The following is a 26,402-nucleotide window of genomic DNA, read 5'->3' as shown; positions in this document are numbered from 1 at the left end:
GACCCTATAGGACAGAGTAGAACTGCCCCTTAGATTACAGACATTTAGAAATGCTGCACACTTCAGTTACTTGTATACATGAATTTTATCTTCCTCATTAAATTGAAAACTTTGAAACTCTGACTGGGTCTCATATGTTAATGTCTCCTCCACAGTTTCTGGCATATAGTGAGCATTCAAGAGTTCATGGATTCCTGAGCTACAGCCTGCTAGAGCTCAAGGGGAAGTTAGAGTTGGTAGTACCCTGGTGGCAGGTGGCATAGTGGTTAAGTGCTATGGCTGCTACCCAAAAGGTCCACAGTTTGAATCTACCAGGCGTTCATTGGGAACTCTATGGGGCAGTTCTACTCTGTCCTATAGAGTCGGCAGGAGTCGGAATCCACTTGACAGCAATGGGTCTGGTTTGGTTTTTTAGTGCCTAGGTAAGGAGCCCTGGTGGTGCAGTGGTTAAAGCTCTTGGTTGCTAACTGAAAGGTCAGTGGTTTGAACCCACCAGCTGCTCTGCAGGGGAAAGATATGGCAGTCTGCTTCCATAAAGATGTACAGCCTTGGAAACCCTATAGAGCAGCACTAATTTGTCCTATAGGGTTGCTATGAGTCAGAATGGACTTGATGGCAACGGGTTTGGTTTTTTGTTGTGACTAGTTATTATGTAAATGAAATCAAGCAAGGTCATAGAGTTATTTCCTATAGAGTTTCTTTTGTGGTACGGACACAGATTATGAACTCTAAGTCATCTCATATTTGCAATATGGCCTATCATAATTGGGAGACAAAATACAGATCTACAAATATGAGTCTTTGGTTATTATAGGAAAGCCAACTTGAAGATTCTGGAGATGGTCAGAACCTTATACATGCAGTTTACATATGAAGAAAACGAAGTATCTTTCCATATGGAAGACTATGTGTGATATTTTTAGAAATCTCTATTTTTCAAAGCAGAGAGGAAAGAAGTAAGGTGGATATTGTTTGAAAGTTAAAAAAAGGATCTAAATTAAATCTTCATTGCAACAAATCCCTGCCCAATAGATCTTTTATGTGACAATGGAAATGTTTTATATTTGCACTGTCCAGTATGGTCCCACTAGCAACAAGTCACTACTGAGAACATGAAATGTAGCTAGGGAGACTGAGGAACTGAATTTTTAATTTTATTCAATATAATTAATTTAAATTTAAATAACCACATGCGACTAGAGAACACTGTATTGAAGAACACTCTTATCGACTAACAAATGTCTAGTATAATAATAAATTAACTGAATTCTATTGTATGGCAGATACTGTGCTAAGTGTTTTATGTTAACTATTAAATAGGGCTATCATGAAATGTAAATCAGTTAATACACATGAAGCCCTTAGCACAGTGTCTGGCCCATACAAAGTACTCACATAAAAAAAAAAAACCACTCCAGCCATACAAACTAGGAGCTATTATATTCATTTAATAGATGAGGAAATAATCTTAAAGGAGTTAAGTGATATGTCCTGGGGAATGTAGCCAGTAATATTTCAAGATAGCATTCAGACACAGGAAAGTCTTGTTAAGCCTGTGCTCTTAACAACATCTAGTAAAATTATTGTTATCTGAGGACTCTAAACCAGTTATTTCTGATGAGAGTATTGACTCTAAACCTCATACTGAGTTAATGTATGTTCTTCTCCCACAATTTGCTGCAATTACTAGTACACAAATATGTACCCAAAGGAATCGTCATATCTTTCTCCCAGAAGATGTTTCTATTAGACTCCTGGTCCCTCTCCCTGTAACTTTGGTCTCCATCTCTTTGGGATGGACAGTGAAGTGAAACATTTAATTTGGCCTTGTTGATCAACAAGGAGTTATAGGACCATGACCCAGTAGACTTGATGTATATTACTAAATATATTATTCCCCAGCTGAGTCAGTAACACATCACTTTATGTTTTTGATCCTTGGTTTCTTAATCCAGAATACTGGCTAGGAATCAAAAGCAGAGGTTGAGAGAGGAAGCCAGAAAAAAATCCTTGTCTAGTCTACTTCATTGTATTGGCGTGATGTGTAAATGAGAAAGTATTTTAAAAGCACTTTTAAAAAATACTAAAGCATAGTACAACCAAAGGCATTATTTCCCAAATTACCATCTTTGATCTTTAGTCAAAATACACTGAGAAAACCCCCCGAATGCATCAATATTGTTGAGAATAGAAATGTCTGAGACAATAACTGTGTACTAATGCACTGAATTATTAAGAAATGCGTGTATAAGCTGCACAATGGTACTCTTAGTTTGTTCATTGCTTTCTGTTTTGAATAGCTCTTTGGGGAACTCCAAGCCATTAGCAAAAATAGACTACTGAAAACGAGACATAAATGAAGCTTATTATTTTTGTTATTTCCCCAGGGACTTACCATTTCTAGCAGGTTCAAGAGCAGTCCGCTGTGCCTTCTGACAGTATTATAAGCTCGACAGCAAAGCTCCACAAAATCTTGGAAATGCTGTGGGTTTTTCCCGCCCTCTGTAATAAAGTACTCCATCTCTGAAGTAAAAATAAAAGGGGCTCGGTCCCTGTAAATCAAAAACAAGAGCAACCATAAGCAGGAGAAGAAATGGTTTGTAGGGTTAACTTAAGCAGTCACAACAACTTATTTTCATCTGAATTTTCTTATTATCTTCTCTCTACCCTTATGGATAAGCAGCCTTCATTGTGGGTCAGCTGAAGAAACTTACTAATTACAGGCGCTGATTAACACAGCTGGGCAGCAACAGAGAGGAAGGCACAAGTTATTTTACAATGTCGACTTTTATTACCCAAATGTTTAATTGCAAATTACCTGTGGATGGGAATATTATCCATTTAAAAATAATATGAGCCAATTAATAATAAAAGTGATATTTATTCAAAATTTACAGCAAATATATTATACTTCTAAATTTTGAAATGTTAGAACAGATTATGTGTTTGACCACATTGTGGAAGTTTTTTTTTTTTACTCAGAAGATATGCTGACCCTTTAGGAAAAAAAATTCTGGTAAAAGCTAAGATATTGTAAGGACAAGTTCTTTCATAAGGCAGTCTATTTAAACAAACAAAAACTGATATTACCAATTCTCTATCATATGCTTAGTAAGAGGAAAAGAAAAAAGGTGTCTATATTTCATTTCATGCTAGACCCAGGAAAAATATTCATCAGAAAGGAGGAAATATGAGGAGGTCAGGTTGCTCCATATGTAATACTACCCCCTGTAATCCCAGCTATGGAAAAACAGGAAGGCAAAGGACCAGAGAGAAAAAGCTACTGTTCCTACCTTTGTCAGTTTTCCTCGTGTTAGTTGAGACATGAGGGGACCTGAGATGAATGTTAGCAATGCTAACAAAAACTACGAGCAGAGGAAGGATTGTAAACTCCGCCCCCCCGCCCCCCTTTTAATGGGATCTCACTCACTGAATAAAACAGAGAAAAAGATTTTGATACCAATTTGGCCTAAGGTTCTGTAGAATCCATGAAATAAGAATATAGTTTGGGGAAAAAATACTTAAAAAATAAAGACTTGAATTAATTAAAATTATTTATATATATATATAACCAGACCTAAGTCCACTGCGGTCAAGTCGATTCTGATTCATAGAGACCCTATAGGACAGAGTAGAACTGCCATATCTTTCTCTCGCGGAGCGGCTGGTGGGTTCAAACCGCTGAACTTCCAGTTAGCAGCCAAGTGCTTTAACCACTGTACCATCAGGGCTCCTTTATATATATATATATATATATATCTGTATATCTGTGTGTGTATATATATATATATACACACACACATTTAATTTCAGTGAAGCAGCCTAGATAAAGTAAGATTAGACCAAGTAGCAACTGAAAAAGTCATGAATACTGAGGGAGCATCTTAATTGTATCTGTATCCTTTCCTGTTGCTATGCCGAACTATTTTAAGAAAAATGGAGTGGGGAAACTCAATAGTTTGATTCAGTTAACCAGAACTTCAGAAGTGTGGATATTGAAATCATAAAGTCACAATCTAGGTATTTTGTGGCGATTCAGGGAAAAGAACTCTCACAGAAGGTAAATATTTTAAAGAAAATAAATAATCTTTCTTCTGGCTGGTTTGTGTGTGTGTGTGTTTGTTGTTGTTTTGGTAATCCACGCTACCTCTGAAAATCAGAAAGAAGAGGCTGGTACCAGATACTCTCACTCAGCTTTATATTCATTCATTCATTCATTCAATACAAATTATTGAGTGCCCAGGCACTGAGGACTATGTCTCAAGTATCAAATTTTTGCTCAAAATCCATTTATATCTGACCTTTGTGGACTTCTTGTTAGTTGCTATTGAATTGATTCCAACTCATAGGAACCCAGGTGACAGAGTAGAACTGCTTTATATGATTCCACCCATTTCCTATGAATCCATGTTATAAATCCTTTAAGTAATCTGAGAGCAGAGATATTCGAAGTATAAGATATAGCATAGGTTCAAATCCTGACCCTTGTATTTTCAAGTTGCATAACCTTAACCAATAAGTTTTAACTTTCTTATCGCTGAAATAGGTAAATAACTATCTCTTAGGACGGCTGTGAGGACTAACAAGAAAATGGACGCAAATGCTTAGCTCCGAGCTCCCGGCACATACAGAGGGCGGCGCACTGGTGCGCTGCTCTGACTAGAGGCCGTATGCAGGCACAGACCGAAGGCCCAGAGACATCCAGCTGCCTGGGTTCAAATCATGGTTCTACCCCTAGTTCTGTGACCCTGGGAAAGTTGCTTATCCTCTCCATGCCTCAATCTCCAACTTTTTAAAATGGCGATAAGAGCATCTGACTCATGAGATTGTTAGGAGGATTAAATGGGTTAAAGCATGTAGGAATGCTTAGAACTCGGCCAGGAGCACTCAACAAACGTTCTGTATTATTATTCATCCCCAAACGGTCATGGGTATTCTCATAGCTGAAGCTTGTCATGGTTAACTTCCCTCTTAATTCAAAATGCCATCAGTAAAATCCTTGCCCTTCCTTCAATATTTAATTTACTTCCAGCTCCTCTATGTAATCTCTCTGATTGCATAAGCCCTTAAGTGGACCTTTGAATTGGGTACCATCTTTTATATATCAGTCATCCATCTAGTCATCACTGTTGCTTATGGTTTGTAGAGTTTTAGAAGTATTCTATACTTATAATCAGGACAAAAAAAAAAACACATAATTTTATAAATGATAGTTTACCAATTTTTTTTTTGCTATGATCTATACTATATTTATTAACAATAATTCAGTAATGGAACTTTGGAAATAATTTTAGAGGAGCCTTACATTTTACAACTTCCTGAAAATTTCTAATGTGCTGAATGTGCTTTTCTCTCTTTAATCAAGAAAAACATGACGGGATAAATGGATTTCTCTTGGAAAGTTTCTGCAGCCCTGCTGGACAAGTTCACATGATATCACATGGTAACGATTATTAAAAATCAGATGCAGAAACACCGTAGCAGAAAGTCCAACACACAAAAGGAACATATCCGAATTAGACAAAACAAATTAATGACAATAATGAAGAAAAAAAATTAACTGAATTGAAGCATTATCACAGTCTAAATTTTCAATGGGCCCAACAAAATAAAATGCAGCATTAAAAGAAAAAAAAAAAAAAAAAGGCTAAACAAGATATTTTTCCTTAAATTTTTTTTTTTTTTTTAGTCTTTTTTTATACGGTTTACATGGCTCATTTCTGTGTAGCATTTAAAATACCTCAGAATTAGGCTAAAACTTTTCCATATATGAAAAAATCCTCACAAGTGAAATTGAATCCTAGCCTGTGCTAGGCTGTAGAAGTTGTAGCTGTAGTGTGGTTTATCAAATGCAAACCTAATCCTAGATGGAAGAATTAATGTATTATAGCCTATCTCTGCAGTTTAAGCAATACTTATAAATCTGAGATAAAAATTGGTTGTGGCAAGAGGGAAGATTGGAAACTACTTAATCTTTCAGGGGGTATACAGTTACTGCATTCTGAATCATATGCTGAAGTCCTCTCATTTATATCTATACAAGTACAACACAGAATTTTTTTGTTTTGACTATTCTACTTTTTTCCCCCAGATTAGTGGTTTTGCCTTTGTTTACCTAAATCCTACCTGTTTTTGCTTGCATGCATGAATGCAACAGTAAATAAACATAGCTCACAAGGCAAAGAGCTTATAATACGGGATCTCTTTGCATTATTTCTTACAACTGCATGAGAATCTACAATCATCACAAAATAAAAAATTTAATTTAAAAACCTTGTGAGTCATCTGCATATAGGTGTTGATGGAAGCCTTGGATGTAGATAAGACCAGTTGGTGGAGCCTGCCGAATGAGAAGAGAAGAGGGCTAAAATGAGTCTTAGGGAATCTAATGTTTGATGGCCTGGTAGCAGAGAGTCAGCCTGCCTCACATACTGGGAACAAGAATCAGGAGAAAAACTGGATTTTTAAATTATTTTCTTACATTAAAAAAAAAAAAAGATCTAATAGGTATAGTTAAGCTAATATAAGTGCTCATGGGATGCATCACAGAAGGCAAGGAAAAAGGGTATTTTAAAGAGGGAAGAGTCAAGATTGAAATCTGCTACTAAATCATGTAAAATGAGGAATGAATACTGTTGGATTTAGCACTATGAAGGTAATTGCTAATCTTATCAAGTAATGAAGAATAAAGCCAGATTGAAGGGGGTGACAGATCGAATAGGAGGTAAGGGAATGGAAATGGAGAATTTAGACAACTCCTTCAGGAACTTTGTGAAGGTCAGCAAGATGGAATGGAGACTGCAATTTTGAGAGAAGTTTATTTAAACATTGGAGAAATAAGTATATTCAAAAGCTGGTGGGATGGATTATTTGAGAAGGAGAGAATAAATATGTTAGACAAAACAAATTATTGATAGAATAATGTTCAGTACAAGGTGGGAGAAAAATGGCTGCAATGCTTAGATGGATGGATTGAATTTAGAAAGGAGAAACAAGTTTCCTGTTGTAAGAAAAAGGAAGTTTATGTGCAGATGCAAGTAGTTTGTCAGTTTGGTATTGAGAAGAAACATAGGCTCTGTTCTGATAGGTTCTATTTTCTCAATAAAATAGGAGGTACAGTGCCATGGATTGAGTTGTGTCCCCCCAAAATATGTGTGAACTTGGCTAGGTCATGATTCCCAATATTGTGTGGTTGTCCTCCATTTTGTGATCTCCATTTTGTAATGTGTCGTAAATCCTAGCTTTTATGCCTATGGCTATGATTTCATCTAGGATTGTTAGGTCATGTTAATGAGGATTAGGATGGGATGCAACACCCGTTACCCAGGTCGCAGCCCTGATCCAGCGTAAGGGGAGTTTCCCTGGGGTGTGGCCTGCATCATCATTTCTCTTACAAAAGCTAAAAGGAGAGAGAAGCGAGCAGAGAGATGGGAACTTCATTACCACCAAGAAAGAAGAGCCAGGTGCAAGTGTGTCCTTTGGGGTTTCTGTGCTGAGAAGCTCCTAGACTAGGGGAATACTGATGACAAGGACCTTCCCCTAGAACTGACAGAGAGAGAAAGCCTTCCCCTGGAGCTGGGGCCCTGAATTTGGACTTGTAGCCTCCTAAAGTGTGAAAGAATAAATTTCTGTTAAAGTCATCCACTGGTAGTATTTCTGTTATAGCAGCACTAGATAATTAAGTCATGTGGTCATACCTCTAGAGTAGGGAGTGTGGTATAATGGGTAGGAGAGGTCTGAGGTTAATTCTGAGATGATAAAGTTCAAATCGTTGTGGGGAGTGAGTTAGTGAGTTGACCATAAACATGTTAGTGTGATTGCTGGGCCATTAGGATGTAGCACGACTCTTTCTTGCAGTGCTTGGCTGCTGTGGTGCAGCACAGAGGAAGCAGATGAATGGGTTGCCGCCAGGACTTTGAACCAATTCTGCTCCATTCAGTCATGGCCAATAAAGTGAAGCCCACACGGACCAGGATTTTTTAAATGTGAGTGAAGCGGAACAATAATCAGAATGGGAAAAATTATGGGTTGAAGCCCTGCTAGAAACATAATCTCCATCTTAGCAAACGAGGGCAGTATGCACATTGCATAGCAATCAAATCTCTTGACTGGCAGAGTGGAAAACAGCGGTGCTCTGCTCAAAGATGGCAGCTGACCATGTCACTCTTCATAATTCTGGCAATAATTCAGTCTCCTACATCAGGCTCCTGAAAGGGCTAACTACGCCTCTTCCAAGTCTCCCATTCCAGGGCTTCGACCCATAACTTTTCCCATTGCACTTACTGTTCCGCTTCACCTAAATTTAAAAAATTCAGATCTGTCCCGATTTTGCTTCATTAGCCATAAAAGAAATGGTTCAAACCTTGGTTATGACACATGTTTATCTTCCACTTCTGCACATTTATTCACAATATGCTCTACCATATCCTGTCTTTTCCTCTTTTACCACTAACTTTAGTTCAGCCCTTTCTTCTTCTGCTCAGGTTATACTTCCTCTTGAAATCTTCTCAGTATTACTAGCCTTCACAGTGGAGACTACCCTATTCTAATACACACTGTTAAAAGGATGGTAAAAGCATGCTGATTGTAAAGGATGAACTCTGGAACAGCTGAGGTGCTGGATCCTCAAAATGAACATTCTTCCATTCATTGAATTTTTTTTTTAAACACATATGTATATACTAAAAAATGAATAATGTTTAATTTTGAAGTATTGGACAGACACCTAAGCTAAGGACAAAATAATTCACAGCAGCAACTTTCTCGAATGTAAATTATGCAATCTAGATAATACTGCTGGGTTTCATTCCAACAGTTCAGGATGGTTTTTGGCTACACTAAATTCAACAGAATAGTCCCTGATGGGCTCTGAAACTACAGTAGCATGAGCGCGTAACTTATATTAGCTTATCTATACTTATTACATGCTTAAAAATGTAAGAAAACAACTAACAGAATGAGCAATTCTGCCTGCCTTTTCATTCAAGGAGCATATATCCATAGTTCGGAAAGTGACCCTGTTGCCTTCACACATTGCCTTAGTTCTTATATATCTCTCACGGTGCAATCATCTTGCAAAAAATTTGATCCTAGCAATTAAAGATATGAATTTAATATATTTATGTCCACAAATACAAGATGATTATGTCATCTGGTGATAATTAAAGGAACAACCATCTGTACCAATGCTGGCGAGAAAATAGGCTCTGTTGGGCTTATTGAGAAATGGCAAGATCAGTCTCCTACATGGCCTCTTCCGAAGGGCTCTACCACCTACTAGTTGTGGACCTGAGCAAGTTACTAAACTTTATTTTATTCCTTTATTTATAAAATAGAGGAAATAACAGAACCTACCTCAAAGAATTCTTGTGACAAATAAGTTACTGCATAGCAAGCAGCTTTTGAAGATTTAAAGGCAATTTTGGCTATTTAGAATTGAATTCCCTACATATGATTCAGCACCACACTAAGGAGCACTTGTTTTGTGCCACTCCCAGTGATAAGCTACATCAAACCCACAGCAATTTGAGGAGAACTATGAGTTTTAATATTGGTGGTGGAGACAGGGGATATGGAGAGGGGGTTGTAAAGACAGAGAACTCTACGAAGAATTCATGATAGTAGAATCTGTCTGCTGGACTCTGTAAACACACATATTCCTTCCTTCAATAGTGTAGTTCTTTTAGTATTTTGCTTGAGCAACTGATAAAGTTAGGAAATGAAAGTATACAAATTTTAGTCCCAGGTTGAAAGACTTGAAAGTCTGAATAATGTATTTGTACCCTGAGTTGAAATGTGGGGCTTAATAAAAAGGCACATTTAGTTATTATTATTAAACATGTTATTCTTAATTTGATAGATTAAAATGTTTTTGTCTCCAGAAAATACTCTAGTAACCTTAAAGATATATTTGTTAAAGATTTCTAAAATTTGCAGACTTCTGTAATAGCTAAAGGTGGGATTAACATCTAAATAAATGACTACAGAGTACATTGGGGAATGTTTGGGCTTATAATTTTCCTGACATCACAAATGACTTTCATTTCCAAAAAACCCAAGGAGTTCAATTTGCTGTCCACCAGAAAAAACACAAGTCTCTTGTCTAATATCCATGAGTTAATTGAGAAGGCAAATTTAGAATCTCCATTGCAAAGGATACAACCTTGTATAATTAGACAACACAGGAAACCTCATATGTGCAACATAATGAATACATGAGGGTGCATGTACTATTACAAAAAGAACATTTAATGCCCTCTGAGATCTCCAGGCCCTCTACAAGTATTAACTGAGGACAGCATCTCCAATAATCTCTTAAGCGCGCAACATGTTTTTTTCCCCCAGCCCAGCCTCTTTGTAAATGCATTACGTGTTCTAAATCAGACCACTGGAGGTCTTTGATTTTTAACTACTAATAAATTTAGCTACTGACTCTGAAGTTCCCCTCAGGCTCAGGTACATCAACTGTCTTATTTGAAAAGGGCAGCTAAAACACCTAGCTCTTCAAATAATCAATCCAAATTACCTAAGCCTGATATTATGGATCTGAGCTTATAATAGATCACTATTTCATGAAGACAGGGCTCCTCTAATTTCCATGTTTTTTTTTCCTCTGAACAACTGGTATTATAGGGGAAAGCGTACAGTTCTACTTTGCTTGTAATTCCAGTGTATACTTGGAACAGAAATTAGTCTGGATATGAGGAGGGAAATATCAATTCTATACTGTTTGGGTGAAAACTGGATATACTGTAACACATTTTAAACAGAGCTTAGGTTCCAAAATCAGGTTGAAGGTGAAAATCAAGAATAGTCCAAGTCATCTCTGAAAACACTTAAATAACCCATGAAGTCAGCATAGGTATGATCAAAACTTATGTAACAGGTTCAAAATGGACATACTGTCTCTTGCTAAGTTTAACACCGTGAGATTTTTTCCCCCTGGACAGAACAGAGGACTGTTTCTTCAGTTGGACGCTAATGAAGTTCTTAAACTAGATTTATATTTAGGAGTCATTTGTAATCTTTCTTTACAAATTAGATTCAGAGTCAGGGATATGAGATGCTTATATTGATACACATGTTGGACCTTAAACCAACTGGGGAATCAACACTCTTGTCTTCAATCTTAAGGTCTCTTTGTTCACCATGAAGCATAGACTCACTGAGTGCAGGAAGGCAGGATCCCTACACTATTTAAATGATTCTTTCTTTTCCTTCCTGTTTCCCCTATCTTTCTCACAAACTTTTCTTTCTTTTGCAACCATTCCTCACTCCACTCTTCTCATTTGAAAACCTACAGAGTTTCTCTTTGAAGAAATTCATGTGTCTTACCAGAAACATGTTTTTTACTGATAAAATCAAACTAGCCAAACCCACTGTTGCTGAGTCAATTCCAAGTCATAGTGACCCTACAGGACAGAGTAGAACTGCCCCATAGAGTTTCCTAAGAGCAGCTGATGGATTTGAACTGCTGACCTTTTGGTTAGCAGCTGAGTTAACCACTGTGCCACAAGGCTCCGTTTTACTGATAAGGAGGGCCATATATAAAAGGAGTAACTCAAAAGATATCACAAGATAAAACATAGTTGAAGGACAAGGTGAAGTAGAAGGAGGAGAAATGTTGATAGTGAGAATATAGGAATGACAAAACAGGCTTCATTTCTTGAAATGATCCACATAAAAGTGCTTCATAAAATCCAAAGTATTATTCAAATGCTAGGTGCAGTTTGCTGAGGATTGGCTTTTGGACCTGGTGAAAGCTTTTATAAAACTTAAATTGTACCAAATTGTGAATCTCATACCCAGATCCCTTCATGTAGAACTACCATCAGGAAAAAATCCCTTGGTAAATTTCTAGTTAGAATATGGCAGTCTCTTAATAATTTTAACTTCAGAAAAATTATACTTTATCAGGTCAGAGGAAGTAAATTTGACGATATTTTTGGAGTGATCTTTCGATTAAACTGGAATTTAGCTCCTGCTAAATGTCAGGTAGGTGGTAGAGCCCTGGTGGTACAGTGGTTAAGAGCTACAGCTGTTAGCCAAAAGGTCAGCAGTTTGAACCCACCAGCTGCTCCTTTCACACGCAAGTAAAATTTTGCTGAATGATCCTTTAAGCAGGGTTACAGCAGTACATCTACAGGGAACTGTCAGAAATTAAGGCAGGATTTAGAAGAAGACGTGGAACCAGGGATATCATGGGTGATGTAAGATGGATCTTGACTGAAAGCAGAGAATACCAGACGGATGTTTACCTGTGTTTTATTGACTACAGAAGGTCATTCAGCTGTGTGGATCATAACAAATTATGGATAACATTGTGAAGAATGGGAATTCCAGAACACTTAATTGTGCTCATGAGGAACCTGTACATAAGTCAAGGGGCAGTCATTCGAACAGAACAAGGGGAAAATGAGTGGTTTAATGTCAGGAAAGGTATGCATCACGGTTGCATCCTTTCACCATACTTATTTATCTGTATGCTGAACAAATAATCCAAGAAGCTGGACTATATGAAGAAGAACGGGGCATTAGGATTGGAGGGAGACTCAGCAACCTGGGATATGCAGATGACACAACATTCCTTGCTGAAAGTGAAGAAGACTTGAAGCATTTACTGATGAAGATCAATGACTGCAGCCTTCAGTAAGGATTACACCTCAATATAAAGGAAACAAAAATCCTCAGAACTGGACCAATCAGCAACATCATGATAAGTGGAGAAAAGACTGAAGTTGTAAAGGATTTCATTTTACTTGGATCCACAATCAATACCCACAGAAGCGGCACTCAAGAAATCAAATGACACATTGCATTGGGCAAAACTGCTGCAAAAGACCTCTTCCAAGTGTTAAAAAACAAAGATGTCACTTTGAAGACTAAGGTGTGCCTGACCCAAAGTATGGTGTCTTCAATCACCTCATATGCATACAAAAGTTGGGCAATGAATAGGTTAGACTGAAGAAAAATTAATGCCTTTGAGTTGTGGTGCTGGCAAAGAATATCGAACATACCCTGGACTGCCCAAAGAACGAACAAGTTTATCTTGGAAGAAGTACAGCCAGAATGCTCCTGATGAGGAGACTCCGTCTCACGTACTTTCGACATGTTATCAGGAGGGTCCAGTCCTTGTGCAAGGACATCACGCTTGGTAAAGTAGAGCATCAGTGAAAAGGAGGAAGACCCTCAATAAGATGGACTGACACAGTGGCTGCAACAATAGGCTCAAGCCTAACATGATTGTGAGGATGGTACAGGACCAAGCAGTGTTTCATTCTGTTGTATATTGAGTTGCTATGAGTCAGAACTGAAGGCACCTAACAACAACAACAAGCCGCTCCTTGGAAATCCTACGGAGTAGTTCTACTCTGTCCTAGAGGGCCACTATGAGTTGGAATTGACTTAATGGCAACAGGTTTTTTTTTGGTATGTTAGGTGTTTAGTATACAAGGATGTCCTTAAGGCACTCTCAGTTGAAGAGGTACTGAAGAGTATGTTTTCCCTCAAGGAAACTCAGAAGACACTGAGGTCAGCTTCAAGTAAAAGAAAGCAGTGCTTCTAAAATAACAATTGTGTGAATAACAGACTAATGAGGCCCATCAAATTTCAAAGAACACTAAGATGGTAATTAAAGCATGTGAGAGATCATTGATATCTCTGCAGCATTTGGTTCAATAAGAAATTATTGGGCTGTATCGTAATGATTGGAATGACAGAAATTAATCTTTTAATTACGGAAATTTTTTTAAAGATGGTCTTAAATTGAGGAAACTTAGAGTATAAACATAATACTCAAATCAGACATTAGAACATTTTTATATCAGCGGCATTTAATTAACTACTGAAAAGAAAGTCAATGATATTTCATGATTAATATTGGGATGAAAAGTCTGAGATTAAGTGTATTACAGGTAGTCCTCGAGTTACAATGAACTGCATTTATGACAGTCTTTTTTTTTTAACATTTTATATTAGTAACATCTATTACATACAATGTTGCAACATGTAATTTGCTGATGTTATTTATAATCCAGATAATCCAGAACGTTCCACAAGTAGAGTTATTACTACAACTGACAAAATTCCAGCATTGTCCAACTCTTCTTCATTGTCAGAGTAAATTTTTATAATTTGTATATTTTCTTATTGGGTGGGTATATATTAAAATATATATGTAAGTTTTGATATAATGTTTCCAACACCCAAAGACAAAGATCAGATTTATAAAGATACTGGTAATAAAAGGCAATAATGATGAAAATTAGAAAAACAAAAAACAGTGAGGTATTTGTCAGAACTGATTTACAACAGAGTTGTCAGAATGGAGCCCCATGGTAAGTTGGGGACTACCTGTACGTGATTGATATACCACTGGGATAAAACATGAAAAGAATTGAAACCATCTTGTAACAAGAACAGATATATAATATTTTGATCATCCCAGAGTCAATATTTTAATAGGAAAGAACAGAGGTTGAATTCTGAAATTGTTTTTCATCTGTTTTAAAGGAACTTACATCCAGCAGCACAGTGGCAAGCATTTAACAACTGCCTCGCTTTCTCTTTCGCCCCTTTTTTTTCTGAAAAAGTTCTGATTTGTAGTACTTTTCAATCTCTGTGGTGTAAATACTCCCACCATGGTTGATTTCAGGCTATCGATGTGATACCACTGACTATGGAGTTGAGAAGGAGTTCACACAATCGGCTTCTGTAAGCCAGTGTGAGCCAGCACCAGTACAGCTATGCTAATGTCCAAAAGTATACCAGAAGTCAGAGATGCCTTAGTTAAATACCTAACAGTCTAATGTAAATGTGACAACATCTGGTCCTGTCAGTCAACCAGCCTCAAAGTCAGGGAACTTAAATGATTAATGGTTCAACTTATGAATTTCAATGTACAGACTTTAACAGGTACCAAAAAAAGATATTTAGATAATTATAAATAAAAAGAAACGATAATCACACAGACATAATATCTCATTTCTTGTCACCTCATTTGGAACACTTAAAATTATAGTTAGTTACAAGTAACTCTTAAAGAGTCTTCACTCAGTGCCAGGCACTCTTATATAGAACTCTGCACTCTTTCTTATAAGCACTCCACATCTGTCAATTAATTTAATCTTCAAAATAATGCTGTCTCATAGATAAGAAAACTGGGGCATATAGAAGCCTTGGCTCAAGGTCACACCACAAGCACATAGTAGTGCAGATTAAAAAAAACACATAGTCTGTCTCTGGGGACATGACCTTAACCATTGCTTGTACTGTCTCTAAAATTATCCAGAAAGAAAGCTACAAGAAAGACGTTATGCAAGCCTAGATTTACCACAGTGAAAGCTCATTAAAAACAAAAACAAAAACAAAACACCATTGCCTTCGAGTCAATTCTGACTCACAGTGATCCTATAGGGCAGAGTAGAACTGCCCCATAGTGTTTCCAAGAAGCATGTGGTGAATTCAAACTTAACCACTATGCCACCAGGGTTTCCGAATGCTCACATAGATTGTGGAAATATAGTATGAAAAAATAAAAGTATAAAACAAGTTAAAAGAGCAATAAACATCACCAATAAAGACCTTCCTTAAGACTATGGTCTCATGGGACAACTCAGTCAATTGACATAACAGAGCTCACAAAGTTCATGTTCTGCATCCTAGTGAAATGAGTAGCATCTGGGGTCTTACAAGCTTGCAAGCGGCCATCTAAGATACAATTATTAGTCTCTATTTTTTTTTTACTCATCAGGAGCAAAAGCTTAAGAAGGTGGCCAAAATCACAAAGAAGAAACAAGTATACAAGGCTGACAGCCTACATGAGCCACAACCTCAAGTACTGTGAGACCAGAAGAATTAGATAGTGCTGGGCTACCACCACTGACAGATCTGATGAGGGGCACAATAGATGATCCTGGTTAGAATGGGAGAAAAATACAGAACAAAACTCAAATTTGTAAAAACGGCCAGGGTAACTGGATCACCTGAGATGAAAGTACTCCCTGAGAGTTGTCCTGAGACACTCTTTAAACGTTGAATCAAAACTATCCCGAGATCACCTTTTAATAGAAAAGCAGAGTGACACAGACAATAAAGGATATTACCTGTTAGATCAGTGCTCTACTAAAAAAATGAAAAACAGAAAGCACCTGTATGAGTCCAAAAGCTCAATATTTAATCCAAAGCAAAGATAAGAAGACAAAGGGAAATACAGTACTGGAAATGGAACAACCAGAACACATTAAGAATGTTGGCACAATTTGAAAACCGTATGTAATGTTATTGATTAATTTGTGTGGAAATTATCAAAGGGGAGCCTAACTTGCTATGTAAACTTTTACCAATAAAACATTATTAAAAAAAAAAAAAAAAAAGACCCTCCTTATTATCTCTTGCTCTTTAAGAGCTGGATTTAGAAGAGGATGTGGAACCAGAGATATCATTGCTGATGTCAGATAGATTCTGGCTGAAAGCAGAGAATACCAGAAAGATGTTTACCTTGTGTTTTGTTGACTATGCAAAGCCATTCGACTGTGTGGATCATGACAAATTATGGAAAACATTGTGAAGAATGGGAATTCTGGAACAGTTAATTGTGCTCATGAGGAATTTGTACATGGATCAAGAGGCAGTCATTTGAACAGAACAAGGGAATACTGCATGGTTTAAAGTCAAGAAAGGTGTATGTCAGGTTATATCCTTTCACCATGCCTATGCAATCTGTTTGCTGAGCATATAATCTGAGAAGCTGGACTCTATGAAGAAGAATTGGGCATCAGGATTGGAGGAAAACTCATTAACAACCTGCATTATGCAGATGATACAACCTTAATTGCTGCAAGTGAAGAGGACTTGAAGCACTTACTGATGAACATCAAAGACCATAACCTTCAGTATGGATTGCACCTCAACATAAAGCAAACAAAAATTCTCACAACTGGACCAATAAGCAACATCATGATAAATGGAGAAAAGATAGAAGTTGTCAAGGATTTCATTTTACTTGGATCCACAATCAACACCCATGGAAGCAGCAGTCAAGAAACAGAAGACACATTGCATTGGGCAAATCGGCTGCAAGAGATGTTTTAAAGCTTTGAAAAGCAAAGATGCCGCCTTGAGGACTAAGGTGCGCCTGACCCAAGCCATGGTGTTTTTCAATCACCTCACATGCATGTGAAAGCTGGACAATTAATAAGGAATAGCAAAGAAGAATTGGTGCCTTTGAATTGTGTTAGTGAAGAATATTGAATATACCATGGGCTGTCAAAAGAACAAACAAATCTGTCTTGGAAGAAGTACAGCCAGAATGCTCCTTAGAAGTAAGCATGGGGAGGCTATGTCTCATGTACTTTGGACATGTTATCAGGAGGGATCAGTCCCTGGAGAAAGACACTGTGTTTGGTAGATGGTCAGCGAAAAAGAGCAAGACCCTTAACGAGATGGACTGACACAGTGGCTGCAACAATGGCCTCAAGCATAGCAAAAATTGTGAGGATAGCACAGGATGGGGAAGTGTTCAGTTCTGTTGTGCATAGGGTTGTTATGAGTCACAATCGACTCAATGGCACCTAACAACAACAACTTTAAGAGAAAGTTGCCATTGAGAAATTATTGAGTTGAAAATTAGAGTTTATTACAATAATACATGCAATGAAAAAAATTTACTATTTGAAATTATTGTTACAGATGAACTTTGAAAAACTGTGTATGGATAATTTGCTAACCACTTTAATCTATATCTTTGTGAGATAAAATAGAGAAATGACAGTAATAATTAAGCAATGCTTCAAAAGAAAAAACAATTGGTTTATGAAAGCTGGCAGAATTTCTCATTGTTTTCATCATACAGATTTGCCAATTTTTTCACCAAAATTATAAGTAATGCGGGACCAGAATTGTCTTTCAATTTAATCTGCTAGTTTAAATCCTCTTTATCTAATCTCACAATTAAAACCAATAAAAAGGCATTGCTTATTTATATAAAAAAAAATATACAGGATGTAAAATCTCTCATGTTCATATCAGAGATGTGTTTTCCTCTCTTAAAGTTAAAGGAGTCTCAGGGTTGTTCTGAGCATACAGATGGGCTTTCCAGGTGTCTGAAAAGCTGAATTCTAAGGAATTGTTCAGGAACACCTGGGCATGGACTGTGAATGAGAATGTGGCTGGGCTGACTCTGAATTTAATTAAAAAATCAGGAAAAACCAATGTTTGTAAACATTTTCTAAACAGGATCACATAGATGATTAACGTGAGCTGTTCTGGAGTGGTGATGTAATCACAAGTAGAAGGGGCAGCAGCTCAGTAAGAAAAAAGATTCTCTCTCAAGATCCCATGTAAGGAGAACATCAACTATGTGCTGCTTCCCCTGTAAGGGGCCAAGAATCAAGGGAAAATCTACCCCCAAGAAACACTGCACCCATTTCTGCTGTTGGCTTGTTAACGTCTGTTAAATTCTGTATCCTTGGCTAAAGGGTACAAAGGGAATGTTTGGGTGTGATCTCCTTCTGCCAATCCATAACCCACCTGCAACTGAAAACCGTGCACTTTGTGTGAGATTGGACAAAGATTTAGGAAATTGTATTTTAAATTAAAATTAGTTAATATATAAACATATTAACACTTCATAAATCATAAAAAATGTATAAAAATGCTCTCCTCTCCATGATTTTAAGGAGTAGACAACAGGAAAACATATATATCAGGGATATATAAACTGTGTACTAACTGTGCGTACAGCATGTTTATGTTAAGGTACATGATTCAAGGTTATTACTGAAGTCTTACAAGGTCTTGTTAGACTATGGGAGATTAAGGGATAGTGATATTGTTGTTGTTAGGTTCCGTCAAATGGGTTCCGACTCATAGCGACCCTATGTACCACAGAACGAAACACTGCCTGGTCCTGTGTCATCCTTACAATCGTTGTTATGCTTGAGCCCATTGTTACAGCCACTGTGTCAATCCATTTCATCGAGTGTCTTCCTCTTTTTCGCTGACTCTGTACTTTACCAAGCATGATGTCCTTCTCCAGGAACGAATCCCTCCTAATAACATGTGAAAGTACTTAAGACTCAGTCTCGCCATCCTTGCTTCTACGCGGCATTCTGATTGTACTTCCTGTTCTTCCAGGACAGATTTGTTTGTTCTTTTGGCAGTCTGGGGTATATTCAATACTCTTCGCCAACACCACAATTCAAAGGCGTCAATTCTTCTTCGGTCTTCCTTATTCATTGTCCAGCTTTCACATGCATATGATGCAATTAAAAAATACCATGGCTTGGGTCAGGCGCACCTTAGTCTTCAAGGTGACATCTTTGGTTTTTAACACTTTAAAGAGGTCCTTTGCAGCAGATTTGCCCAATGAAATGTGTCTTTTGATTTCTTGACTGCTGCTTCCACAAATGTTGATTGTGGATCCAAGTAAAATGAAATTCTTTCAACTTCAATCTTTTCTATGTTTATCATGATGTTGCTTATTGGTCCAGTTGTGAGGATTTTTGTTTGCTTTATGTTGAGGTATAATCCATACTGAAGGCTGTGGTCTTTGATCTTCATCAGTAAGAGCTTCAAGTCCTCTTCACTTTCAACAAGCAAGGTTGTGTAGTCTGCATAACACAGGTTGTTAATGAGTCTTCCTCCAATCCTGATGCCCCATTCTTCTTCATGCAGTCCAGCTTCTCAGATTATTTGTTCAGCATACAGATTGAATAGGTATGATGAAAGGATACAGCCCTGACGCACACCTTTCCTGACTTTAAACCATGCAGTATCACCTTGTTGTATTCGAACAACTGCCTCTTGATCTACATACAGTTTCCTCATGTGCACGATTAAGGTTCTGGAATTCCCATTCTTTGCAATGTTATCCATAATTTGTTATGATCCACACAATTGAAGGCCTTTGTATAGTCAATAAAACACAGGTAAACATCCTTCTGGTATTCTCTGCTTTCAGCCAGAATCCATCTGACATCAGCAATGATATCCCTGGTTCCACATCTCTTCTGAATCCAGCCTGAATTTCTGGCAGTTCCCTGTCCATATACTGCTGCAGCCACTTTTGAATGATCTTCAGGAAAATTTTGCTTGCCTGTGATATTAATGATATTGTCTGATAATTTCCACATTTGATGGGGTCACCTTTCTTGGGAATATGCATAAATATGGATCTCTTCCAGTCAGTTGGCCAGGTAGCTGTCTTCCAAATTTCTTGGCACAGACTAACGAGCACTTCCAGTGCTGCATCCATTTTTTGAAACATCTCAACTGATATTCCATCAATTCCTGGAGCCTTGTTTTTGGCCAATGCCTTCAGTGCAGCTTGGACTTTTTTCTTCAGTAGTATCGGTTCCTGATCATATGCTACCTCTTGAAATGGTTGAACATCGACTAATTTTTTTGGTGTAATGACCCTGTGTATTCCTTTCATCTTCTTTTGATGCTTCCTGCACTGTTTAATATTTTCCCCGTAGAATCCTTCACTATTGCAACTCAAGTCTTTCATTTTTTCTTCAGTTTTTTCAGCTTGAGAAATGCTGAGTGTGTTCTTCCTTTTTGGTTTTCTATCTCCAGCTCTTTGCACATGTCATTATAATACTTTACTTTGCCTTCTCCAGCCGTCCTTTGAAATCTTCTGTTCAGTTCTTTTACTTCATCATTTCTTCCTTTTGCTTTAGCTGCTCGACATTTGAGAGCAAGTTTCATAGTCTCCTCTGACATCTATCTTCGTCTTTCATTCTTTCCTGTCTTTTCAACGACCTCTTGCTTTCTTCATGTATGATGTCCTTCCACAACTCGTCTGGTCTTCAGTCATTAGTGTTCAACACATCAAATCTACTCTTGAGATGGTCTCTACATTCAGGTGGAATATGCTCACGGTTGTACTTTGGCTCTTGTGGACTTGCTCTGATTTTCTTCAGTTTCAACTTGAACTTGCATACGAGCCATTGATGGTCTGTTCCACAGTTGGCCCCTGGCCTTGTTCTCACTGATGATATTGAGCTTTTCCATCGTCTCTTTCCACAGATGTAGTCGATTTGATTCCTGTGTATTCAGTCTGACAGGGTCCATGTGTATAGTTGCTGCTTATGTTGGTGAAAAAGGTATTTGCAATGAAGAAGTTGTTGGTCTTGAAAAATTATATAATGGGCTCTCTGGCATTGTTTCCATCGCCAAGGCCATATTCTCCAACTACAGATCCTTCTTCTTTGCTTCCAACTTTCACATTCCAATCCCCAGTAATTATCAATGCATCCTGACTGCATGTTCCATCAATTTCGGACTACAGAAGCTGATAAAAATCTTCAGTTTCTTCATCTTTGGCCTTAGTGGTTGGTGCATAAATTTGAATAACAGTCATATAACTGGTCTTCCTTGTAGACATATGGATATTATCCTATCACTGACAGTGTTGTACTTCAGGCTAGATCTTGAAATGTTCCTTTTGACGATGAATGTAACACCATTCCTCTTTAAGTTGTCATTCCTAGCATAGTAGACTATATGATTGTCCAATTCAAAATGGCCAATACCAGTCCATTTGAGCTACTGATGCCTAGGATATCGATCTTTATGTGTTCCATTTTATTTTTGATGATTTCCAATTTTCCTAGATTTATACTTCGTGCATTATATGTTCCAATTATTAATGGAGGTTGTAGCTCTTTCTTCTCATTTTGAATTGTGCCACATCAGCAAATGAAGGTCCTAAAACCTCGACTCCATCCACATCATTAAGGTTAACTCTACTTTGAGGAGGCAGCCCTTCCCCAGTCGTCTTTTGAGCACCTTCCAACCTGGGGAGCTCATCTTCTGTCACTGTATCAGACAATGTTCTGCTGCTATTCATAAGGTTTTCAGTGGCTAATTCTTTTCAGAAGTAGACTGTCGGGTCCTTCTTCCTAGTCTGTCTTAGTTGGGAAGCTCAGCTGAAACCTGTCCTCCATGGGTCACCCTGTTGGTATCTGAATAACTGTGGCATAGCTTCCAGCATCACAGCAACATGCAAGCCCCCACAGTATGACAAACTGACAGACACATGGGGGAGGGATATGATAGGACATTATTTAGATACCTCACTTTGTACATTATGGGAATTTATTAATAGTCTGAGTATAGAAGCAAGACAGGGATGGACTTTACTCCAAAGACCAGATCTATAATGTAGTAACTGTAGTACAAATAAGAATGTTCATTTATCCTAGGAGGATAGTGAAGCCCTATTTAAAAGAGGTCTTTTGTATAACCAGCAATAAAGAAAAAACAATGGAACTTGGGATGGAAGAAGTTAGCTATCCTATGAAACAACACTCAGTGAACTATAGAAACAGCCTCAGAGGAGAAGTATTAGATAGCACCTACAATTCAACAGACACAATGAGTAGGCATAGTTCAGTTTAACTATTAACCAAACTCAGGGCAAGAGTATTAGTATCAAGAAAGAAATCCAAGGAAACACTGCCAGAGAGCCTTATAGGAGGCACTGGTGGATTAAAGTATCCTGGAAATAATACTTCAAATGGATCATAGAGCTGGAGTTGGTATCCTTAGCTGGTTGTAAGTAACAAATAATGACAGTGCCAACTTGATTTTCATCCAAGCAATCAATAATTATTGAATGGTTGAGGGCCTATCTGTGATTGGTTTATTGACTAATTAATTCAGCAAACATTATGAAGAACCAGCAATGAATGAGGCTCTATGTTGGGCACATTTTTAAATTTACTTTTGAGTTTACATAGGAAAAATTTAAAATTGCCCAACTGCAGAAGTAGCAGCAGCTGCTATAACATCTACAAACAAACAGACCAGGGTTCTTTTTTCTCGATAGCCCTTGCTACATATTTCTATGACAGCACTTGCCATATTGCTTAGGAACTTTACTTTTATGTCTTCCCTACTGGAATTCTTTCTTTAGAGTTGGGATATTTTCTCATTCACTTTTTAGCCAACCCCATGGTCAACCCAGATACTGGTTGAATGAATGAATAAGTGTTTCTCCAAATTACCAGTTGAAAATCCAGCAAAAAATAAAAACTTCACAAAAGTAACTTGATCTTTAAATTTCTAGGAAACAGTATATCACAGGAAAAGAAGTGTTATACAAGTAAATCATTTATATGCTCAAGCCTGAAAAGTAACATTTTATCTTTTATAAGTTAGGTCTCCCTCCTCTAGGATGTTCTATTGCTCTGTACATCTCTCTCTGCCCTTATCACATTTTATAGTAATTATTTCTTTATGTGTCTGTTTTCCCTAGTACTCCAAAGAAATAGTAAGTCCCACTGAGGTGGGAAATGTGTATAACTCATTTTCGTTTCCCCAGTGTTTAGCACAGTGCTTGGCACACGCCATCTTCAACAAATGTTTATGGAATTAATGAATATGTGTAGCTAATCCTGAGATTATTCATTAAAGAAGGCAATGTATTGAAGGTAGTAAAAAGTGAAACAGTTCCCTTTGTATGCCTTTACAAAATAGGAGATATCAGTTTGTAAGAATTAAACTATATCATGTAGTATGTTGGCATTTTAATACCAGATTACGGCCACCTGGTGAAAATCCTATGATATTATGTTATAGAAGACATTTTTGTTTCTTCTGTCAAGGGCTAATTAGCCTTTGTGATAGCATGAACTCATTTCTACTTTAATAGGAAATATCTTTTTAAAGGACTTTTAGTCTCTGACCTCTGACTTCCTTGCCAACAACTCAAATAAAATAACTGAAAAGCCTTCATCCACAAGTATATTCCATTTAAATAAATAATATAATTATCCACCCATTTGCTAAGACCAAACATTTAGGAGTAATTATTGAATCTTTTCTTCTCCTACCCACACACTCTTCCTTCTCTGCCCCTAACCCATTACTCACTGGCAATATCCAGTCAATCAGCAGGTCTTGTGGCTCTCTCTAAAATATATTGTGACTCTGACAGTTTATCACTTCTACTTTCACCATTAAGGCCTTGCCTTAGCTATTGCTGTAGCCTCCTAATTGGTCTCTTTCCTTCATATAACAACAGGAGAGAGCTTTTGAAATCCACTAAAATCCATCAACGGTTTTTCCTTGAACTCAGAATAAAAGTCAAATGCCATATTATCACATTCAGTGCCGTAGCTGGTCTGGACTCCACCAAACTCTTCACCCTTATCTCCTACTGTCTGCCCTTCTTTCTCCCAGCTCCAGATCCTGAGCCTTCTTATTGTCCTTGAAAGACACCATGCTTATGTCCCTGCTCATGGCTGTTGTATTTGTCATACTCTCTTTCTGTAGTACTCTCCCCCAGGATCTCCACAAGGTGACCACTCATTATACAATTCTCTTATCTTTTCAAGAGGGTTCTTTAAAATGGCATTTCTGTGCCAGTCACTTTCTATCCCATTTCTCTGCTTTAGTTGCTTAATAGAACTTATCAGTTCTTCATATTATCTCTTTGCTTGTTAACTTGCTTAATACCTGTCTTCTCTGCTAGAAAGAGATTAGGGTTTGTATCTGCCTTGTTTACTGTTATGCTCCTAGTGCTTCTGAAATATTTGTGGAGTGATTCAAGGTTAATCCAGGGTGGGAAGTGCGCTAGCTTTATGATACGTAAACCATTGTAGCTGATTTGCTCTGGGCAGTATACCAGATGTACTGAGAGCACCAACTCATGCCTCATTGTCCATTCAAAGTTTACAAGGAAACAAACAAATTATTTCAGACAACTCAGACTAGAACAGGATTAGTATCTCATGGGGAAAAACGAATTTATCCCATTAACTATTTGAGGAAAGACAATTTCCTCCATTAACAGTCTATTGAAAGAAATATTTCATTCAATATTATTAGATATACAATCATGTTTATGGTACCTTCGGGCATTAGAGAGATGGGGAGTAAGTCATCTGCAGGATTTCTATGCCATTGCATGTTATATATTGCTCTAGGATATTGCTTAATTACTGTAATAAATGTTATCTATGTACTGACCTTTTTATCCCTCCAAATGTTTGTGCATGGCCTAAGAATTTTCCAAAGTCAATATGAAACATGTGTCCTGACTTCGTCAGCATAATATTGTCATTGTGACGATCACAGACTCCTAGAATGAATGTAACCACACACCAGCCAGCACAGGAATAGAAAAAGTTCTTCAAGGCCTAATTAATTGAAAAACAATAACAACACAAAAATAACAGAAAAAATGAGAAAATGCATTAGTGTCAGAAGTGATGGTAACAAGATAAAAAGCACACTTACATATTGAAGAACAATTTCTACATCTCTCAGTGGGAAAGGTGCAGTTAAGTGGCTGATTTGTAATATCCTAAAGAAGAACATGAAGGTATCTGTTCTTTAGCCTAATAGATGAATATTTTCACTGAAACTGGGGAAAATATCTTTCATTCAGATAGAGCTAATTTTTACGATTTACAAGAGAAATTTTTTTGCCTCATATATACAATATTGAATGATTTTTTTCAAAGCGAGAGAAGAAGAAACAATATGGCCCAAGGTGGCCCATCTTCGAAGAAATCTAAAACATTTTAGCTGTTGTTGGATTCTGCATTATTTTTGAATACAGCGAAGACTATATTGAGACATGTGTGACATTTTATGTTTATCATTACAAATAAGCCATCAAGTGATGGCCAAAATATTTTAGTACAGTACATATCAATGAATACCTGTGTGGGTGAAAGCGGATTACCACTAATTCAATTGTGGCTTAAGTTTCTTTAATGAACAGAGGTTTCTTGCTAATAGTAGTATTCTTTGTCCTCAAAACGGTTTCCATTCAACTTGACTTCCATTCAACCATGAGTGATTTGTTGGGTCAAGATTCTGAGTCTCATAGAATGAGTGGTTGACTTTGTGGCGTGGAAGGATCTATCACTGGACTACATGCCAGATACTTTGGTTTTGTGTCTTTTAAGGTCCTGGATAAGTCACTTTATCTGTCTTGATTTTCTTTACTTATAAAGATAATAAAATATGTCTTGGCCAGGGTATTTTACATGGTGACTGTGAAGAGAAAATGTATATGAAATACTTTGAAAAACATGTAAAGGGCCAAATAAATGCAATCCTAACTCCAGGGAGCTTTGCGTAAAACTCAAAGTTATTATTTTGGGATTTGATGAAAAGTATATTTCAAGATAATCTCACCAAATTCTTCACTGTTTGGCCTCTAAAAGCCTCTGCTTTGCTCCACTTCAACCTCACAGAAGTATGGAATAAAAGAACTCTCAAGTCTCCATATTAACAAAGGTTGACCAATTGTCCAATTTGCCTGCACCTTAGGGGTTATCCAGAATAAGGGAATTGCAGTGCTCAAACTAGGACAGTTTTGAGCAAACCTAATGCTAGCTCATATATGATACATTTGTGTAAACTAGCACAAAGGTGCACCT

The 26,402-nt window shown here is 37.4% G+C and overlaps 1 protein-coding gene across 4 annotated transcripts in view; it reads right to left on the bottom strand.

The window, feature by feature from the left end:
• The window catches only part of PIK3C2G (phosphatidylinositol-4-phosphate 3-kinase catalytic subunit type 2 gamma), a 432,221-nt gene that overhangs the window by 103,921 nt on the left and 301,898 nt on the right, over positions 1 to 26,402 (bottom strand). For all 4 annotated transcript variants that reach the window (XM_049882566.1, XM_049882569.1, XM_049882568.1 and 1 more), the window contains exons 24-25: positions 24,979 to 25,148; positions 2,396 to 2,552 (exon numbers count right to left, since the gene is read on the bottom strand). In XM_049882566.1, coding sequence (XP_049738523.1) covers positions 2,396 to 2,552; positions 24,979 to 25,148 — 327 coding nt within the window. The remainder of the gene's footprint in view (positions 1 to 2,395; positions 2,553 to 24,978; positions 25,149 to 26,402) is intronic.

Source organism: Elephas maximus, chromosome 4 (genome assembly GCF_024166365.1).
Source record: "Elephas maximus indicus isolate mEleMax1 chromosome 4, mEleMax1 primary haplotype, whole genome shotgun sequence".
In the NCBI taxonomy this organism is placed as follows: domain Eukaryota; kingdom Metazoa; phylum Chordata; class Mammalia; order Proboscidea; family Elephantidae; genus Elephas; species Elephas maximus.
Note: the sequence above shows the minus strand (reverse complement) of the source record. Positions and strands in the feature narration are given on the sequence as shown.